Source organism: Colobus angolensis, unplaced genomic scaffold (genome assembly GCF_000951035.1).
Source record: "Colobus angolensis palliatus isolate OR3802 unplaced genomic scaffold, Cang.pa_1.0 Scaffold362, whole genome shotgun sequence".
Taxonomy (NCBI): Eukaryota; Metazoa; Chordata; class Mammalia; order Primates; family Cercopithecidae; genus Colobus; species Colobus angolensis.
The window spans coordinates 1173744-1180097 of record NW_012116955.1 but is presented as its reverse complement, the minus strand read 5'-3'; the positions used below and the strand labels follow the sequence as shown (position 1 = coordinate 1180097).

Genomic DNA, 6354 nt, shown 5'->3' with positions numbered 1-6354 from the left:
CTTGTGCCAGTTTTCAAAGGGAATGCTTCCAGTTTTTGCCCATTCAGTATGATATTGGCTGTGGGTTTATCATAAATAGCTCTTATTATTTTGAGATACATCCCATCAATGCATAGTTTATTGAGCGTTTTTAGCATGAAGGGCTGTTGAATTTTGTCAAAGGCCTTTTCTACATCTATTGAGATAATCATGTGATTTTGTCTTTGGTTCTGTTTATATGATGGATTAGGTTTATTGATTTGGGTATGCTGAACCAGCCTTGCATCCCAGGGATGAAGCCAACTTGTTTGTGGTGGAGAAGCTTTTTGATGTGCTGCTGGGTTCAATTTGCCAGTATTATATTGAGGATTTTTGCATCGATGTTCATCAGGGATATTGGTCTAAAATTCTCTTTTTTTGTTGTTGTGTCTCTGCCAGGCTTTGGTATCAGGAAGATGCTCATAAAATGAGTTAGGGAGGATTCCCTGTTTTTCTGTTGATTGGAATAGTTTCAGAAGGAATAGTACCAGCTCCTCTTTTTACCTCTGGTAGAATTCGGCTGTGAATCCGTCTGGTCCTGGACTTTTCTTGATTGGTAGGCTACTAATTATTGCCTCAATTTCAGAGCCTGTTATTGATCTATTCAGGGATTCACCTTCTTCCTGGTTTAATCTTGGGAGGGTGTATGTGTCAAGGAGTTTATCCATTTCTTCTAGGTTTTCTAGTTTATTTGCATAGAGGTGTTTATAGTATTCTCTGATGCTAGTTTGTATTTCTGTGGGATCGGTGGTGATATCCCCTTTATCATTTTGTTGTTGCATCTATTTGATTCTTCTCTCTTCTTTATTAGTCTTGCTAGTGGTCTATCAATTTTGTTGATCTTTTCAAAAAACCAGCTCTTGGATTCATTGATTTTTTTTGAAGGGTTTTTTGTGTCTCTTATCTCCTTCAGTTCTGCTCTGATCTTAGTTACTTCTTGCCTTCTGCTAGCTTTTGAACGTGTTTGCTCTTGCTTCTCTAGGTCTTTTAATTGTGATGTTAGGGTGTCGATTTTGGATCTTTCCTGCTTTCTCTTGTGGGCATTTAGTGGTATAAATTTCCCTCTACACACTGCTTTAAATGTGTTCCAAAGATTCTGGTATGTTGTGTCTTTGTTCTCATTGGTTTCAAAGAACATCTTTATTTCTGCCTTCATTTCGTTTTTACCCAGTAGTCATTCAGGAGCAGGTTGTTCAGTTTCCGTGTAGTTGTGTGGTTTTGAGTGAGTTTCTTAATCCTGAGTTCTAATTTGATTGTACTGTGGTCTGAGAGACAGTTTGTTATGATTTCTGTTCTTTTACATTTGCTGAGGAGTGCTTTATTTCCAACTATGTGGTCAGTTTTGGAATAAGTGTGATGTGATGCTGAGAAGAATGTATATTCTGTTTATTTGGGGTGGAGAGTTCTATAGATTCTCCAAAGGCATCTTTATGTTAATATTTCAATAAACTATTCTTATACAGACTTCTTCCTTTGGAAATCAACAGCCTTTTCCTGGAATTTGACTTTTTTGACAATGTACTTTTAATAATTACTTTGTACTTTTAATAATTACTTTCTTCAGAAAATTACAGTGATGATTTTGAAGATGAGTATGTTGGTGCACCGTTGACTACTAAAGATGAAGAGACGCCTTCCAAAGAGAATTCCAAATCAGAAAAAATAAGTGTACCCAAACAGGTATATATCAATTATATATTTGACAGTTTTGCAACTTTTTTCATCAACCTGGCTGCCTATTGCTATATGAAGAGCTCAAAAAATGGAGTTCTTCATAATCTTGCTCATTGTTGTAAACTTACAGGTCTCTTAACAGTTAAACATTTGCTTAATTCAAAATATCAAATTAATGTAAATCTTAATGAAAAAAATTATGACAGTTGATGATTTTATGAGAGGTTTTTGGCCAGGCACAGTGGTTCACGCCTGTAATTTCAACACTTTGGGAGGCTGAGGCAGGAGGACTGTTTGAGCCCAGGAGCTCAAGGACAACCTGGACAGCATAGTGAGATCTCATCTCTCCAAAAAATAAATCCTTAAAAAATTAGCAAAGTGTGGTGGCAAGTGCCCATAGTCCCAGCTACTTAGGAGACTGAGGTAGGAGGATCACTTGAGCCAGGGAGGTCAAGGCTGCAGTGACCTGTGATCATGTCACTGCACTTCAGCCTGGTTGATAAGTGAGACCCTATCTCAATCAGACAAACAACCAAAGACTTCTTTTGGCAAATAAGCTTAAGTTAAGCTTTAGAAATTGAAAGCTTAGGCTGGGCACGGTGGCTCAAGCCTGTAATCCCAGCACTTTGGGAGGCCGAGACGGGTGGATCACGAGGTCAGGAGATCGAGACCATCCTGGCGAACACGGTGAAACCCTGTCTCTACTAAAAAATACAAAAAACTAGCCAGGCGAGGTGGCGGGCGCCTGTAGTCCCAGGTACTCGGGAGGCTGAGGCAGGAGAATGGCGTAAACCCAGGAGGCAGAGCTTGCAGTGAGCTGAGATCTGGCCACTGCACTCCAGCCTGGGCGAGAGAGCGAGACTCCGTCTCAAAAAAAAAAATTGAAAGCTTAATTAAAATATCAAAACTAATTTTTAAACAAGTATATTAACTTTTTCTTTGGTATGACTTGCCTTTATGAAGTATAGTAAATGTCCCTCCCTAATATTTATGCTAGTTACAACATTAACGTCTGAAACTTACTTGGCTAAGATAAGGAACTACATGATTCCATTCATATTCAGTGGTGCTTCATACTCTGATTCTCTCATTTCCCAGTTCTTAGCAAGAATTGTTAAGGGTTGCTTCTTCATATTGCCTACCTTGTAGAACTTATCTTTGAAGCTATCTAATAGTAGCTAGAGCAATTAATATTGTTGTTTTGTTATTTGTTATTACTATTTATTTGGTCTGTGAGCACAGTCTCTTTGGTTCTGTGTGTTAGGACTAGATGTTTTAACATGAATGAAATTGTAGACGCAAGATAAACACTTTTCAGGTATATATAAATCCTCTTATTTTTAAATTTACTTAGTATTTGGTCCTTGGGTGTCTACGTGTCACTCAGTTTTGAGGGAAAAATGAGATGACCTTAAAAATAATACAGAAATTAATGTGACTGATGAATATCCTTAGAAATTTAATGAGATTTATACTTGGAATATGGCAATTACAATATTTTATTGAAAAATGAACAGGTCACCAGCCTGGCCAACATAGTGAAACCCCTTCTCTACTAAAAATATAAAAAATTAGCCAGGCATGGTTGGCATGCGCCTGAGGTCCCAGCTACTTGGGAGGCTGAGGCAGGAGTATTGCTTGGACTGCGGAAGCAGAGGTTGCATTGAGCCAAGATCGAGCCACTGCACTCCAGACTGGGTGACAGAGCACGACCCTGTCTCAAAAAAAAAAAAAAAGAAAAAAGAAAAAGAGAAAGAAAAGAAAAAAGAAAAGATGAATAGGTGGGTAGAAGGCATAATAGCGTGGTATATTTAGAAGGTATACCATATGTATAAAAATGTATCAGCCTAACTGTGGAAGCTTCAGAGCACTGTCTGGGTAAGAATCAAAATAGGAAGGATTAAAGCTCTGTTATTGGAAGATCCCACAAACTGCCTACCCAAGTAGGAGGTAGAGGTGATATTAATAGGAAAACTTATTCTAAGGGAACCTCTAATATTGAAGAACTTCATCTGTCTTACTGTTTTGTGGCCTGTCTTTCTGAAAGTTGTGTCTTTTGAAATATAGATGAAATAATGAGTACAAAGTATTTGGCCATTAATTTTGAACAATAAATGAAAATAGACTGGTAATGTTATAATTGCAGTACTCTTGCGTGAAATAGCTCTATTGTCTTGACATTCAAAAACACTAAAGAATTCTTAAGAAAAGTAAATGAGCAAATGGAACTTAAATACTTTAAGCAAGAATTTGTAAGGTCTAAATTAATTTTGGTAATTGCCAAGGTTCAGAAGAGAATTTTAGACGTTCCATCAGAGCTAGTCTTGAAGAATTATTGATAAATGAGAGTGATTGGTGAAAGAAGCCTAGAAAACACAGTTCCTGATCTTTTCAATGTGGAATAAAAAGCCCTGGATTTCAGATTTTGCTATTATTTGCATTGTGGTCATTTTACCTAATTTTGGTTTCAAAACATGTCATCATTTTCCTTTTTTAATTTAGGAAGAAGAAAAAACTGGCATGCTAGCTAATGGTAAATATTATTTATATTCATCTTTTAGTTGGCAAAAAATTAATCTGTTCAGTATTTCATCTAAGTAATTCTGAATGAGTCACTATCTGTGTTTGTTTTTAAATATTTCTAAGGAATTGAAGTTCCTAGCTTTTCTCAATAATGTGTTTCTTATGTCTATCTTGAATCCATTGTGTTATATTTAAGATTTTTTTTTTTTTTTTTTTGAGACGGAGTCTCACTCTGTCGCCCGGGCTGGAGTGCAGTGGCCAGACCTCAGCTCACTGCAAGCTCCGCCTCCCAGGTTCACGCCATTCTCCTGCCTGCCCTTTGCCTTCCGTGTGTACATGTACACTAGGCTGTACATAAGCATAGATATGTATGTTGATGTTAGTCTGTCTTCTGCATCGGAAGAAAATCATATTTGTTATATGCATACACACACACAGATAAAACATGCTTGTTACATATATATGTAAGATTATATGTTCTTTGTATATAAGCATTTATCTTTGTTTTTATATGCATTGCATATGTTTTTTTGTGTGTGTGAGACGGAGTCTCGCTCTGTCACCCAGGCTGGAGTGCAGTGGCGCGATCTCGGCTCACTGCAAGCTCTGCCTCCCAGGTTCACACCATTCTCCTGCCTCGGCCTCCCGAGTAGCTGGGACTACAGGCGCCCGCCACCATGCCCGGCTAATTTTTTGTATTTTTAGTAGAGACGGGGTTTCACCGTGTTAGCCAGGATGGTCTCAATCTCCTGACCTCGTGATCCGCCAGCCTTGGCCTCCCAAAGTGCTGGGATTATAGGCGTGAGCCACTGCACCCGGCCTGCATTGCATATGTTTAAAATAATTTTATTAGTTCAGCAGAACCACTGAGTTTATCTACATTCCTTACATTTTTCTTTAATATTCTTCCAGTTGTGCTGCTTGATTCCTTAGACTCTGTTGCAGAGGTCAATCTTGATGAACAAGATCAAATAACACCTAAGCCAAGGGACCTACCAGAAATGACTGAGAATGAAATGACAGGAACAGGTAAAAATGTTTGGAAACCTGACTGTTCTCTAAATATGGAATGCTTTATGAATAATTGACTACATTTCTAAGGAAATGTATATGTAATAACCATATTGATAATGAAAACTTTAAATCTGACATTTTTCTACCATATATAATTAATTGAAACTTGCACAATGCAAGTAGGCCAAGTAAAATGAGGTTTTAAATAAATATTTATTAATAAATGAATAAATGATGTTGATAAAAGTGTAGCACTGTAGGTGAACGTTAACTAACTTTCTGTGCCTCTCCAGAGTATTCAGTTAAATCTGCCATGTGTAGGAGAAATGGGACTTTGGTCTTATTGTGCTTTTCCATAGTTTTCTCTAGGAAAAAGCTACACCCCATCCCCAAATTCTGAAATACCTGAGACCAACTAGACTTTCCTAAAGCTTATAAAGGTCTTCAAGATAATGCCTTTTCAAAATTTTTTAAAGCAGTGAAATGCACATCTTCAATTGAAATCTTATGTAGAACTGTCTCATAAGTAAAAATGATATTTTATCAGGATAAATATTTAAACTTATATTTGTTACATTTGTTCATAAACTAGGTGAGGACAGTAATGGTCTTTTGGAATTTTTGAAAATAGAAACTATTGAGATTGTTACGGTCTCATATCACCATCAGCCTTCCAGTGTGTTTGTGTTTTTTGTTTTTGTTGATTGAATAGTATAAAAATACTCTTGTTTTATCACATAAATAGCTGCAAGTGGGAATTTTTTAATCAGCTTGCTTTGCAGTCTATGGATACTGGTTAACTAAACCAGTTCAGACAGTTGATAAAAAAGAGTAATGGAAATCACTAACCAACTCAGAAATCGCTAACCATCATCAGCTTGCATTTCATTTTTTTTTTTTGCCTTTTACTTTTTAATTGATATATAATATACCTATAGAAAAGTTTGTGGTATCACAATAGTGCAACTCAATGAGTTTTGAAATACTGAGCACACTCATGTAATTGGCAACCAGATAAAAAGAGGACTTTATTTCTCCACATCCTCTCCAACACCTGTTTTACACTGTTGGTGGGATTGTAAACTAGTTCAACCATTATGGAAAACAGTATGGCAATTCCTCAAG

General features: G+C 36.9%; 1 protein-coding gene across 2 annotated transcripts in view; it reads left to right on the top strand.

Annotated features, from left to right (window-relative positions):
- Positions 1–6354, top strand: part of CEP162 (centrosomal protein 162kDa) — a 119947-nt gene that overhangs the window by 22391 nt on the left and 91202 nt on the right. For both annotated transcript variants that reach the window (XM_011953493.1, XM_011953492.1), the window contains exons 7-9: positions 1583–1698; positions 4195–4225; positions 5128–5244. In XM_011953493.1, the coding sequence (XP_011808883.1) occupies positions 4213–4225; positions 5128–5244 (130 nt within the window). In that variant the 5' untranslated portion in view covers positions 1583–1698; positions 4195–4212. The remainder of the gene's footprint in view (positions 1–1582; positions 1699–4194; positions 4226–5127; positions 5245–6354) is intronic.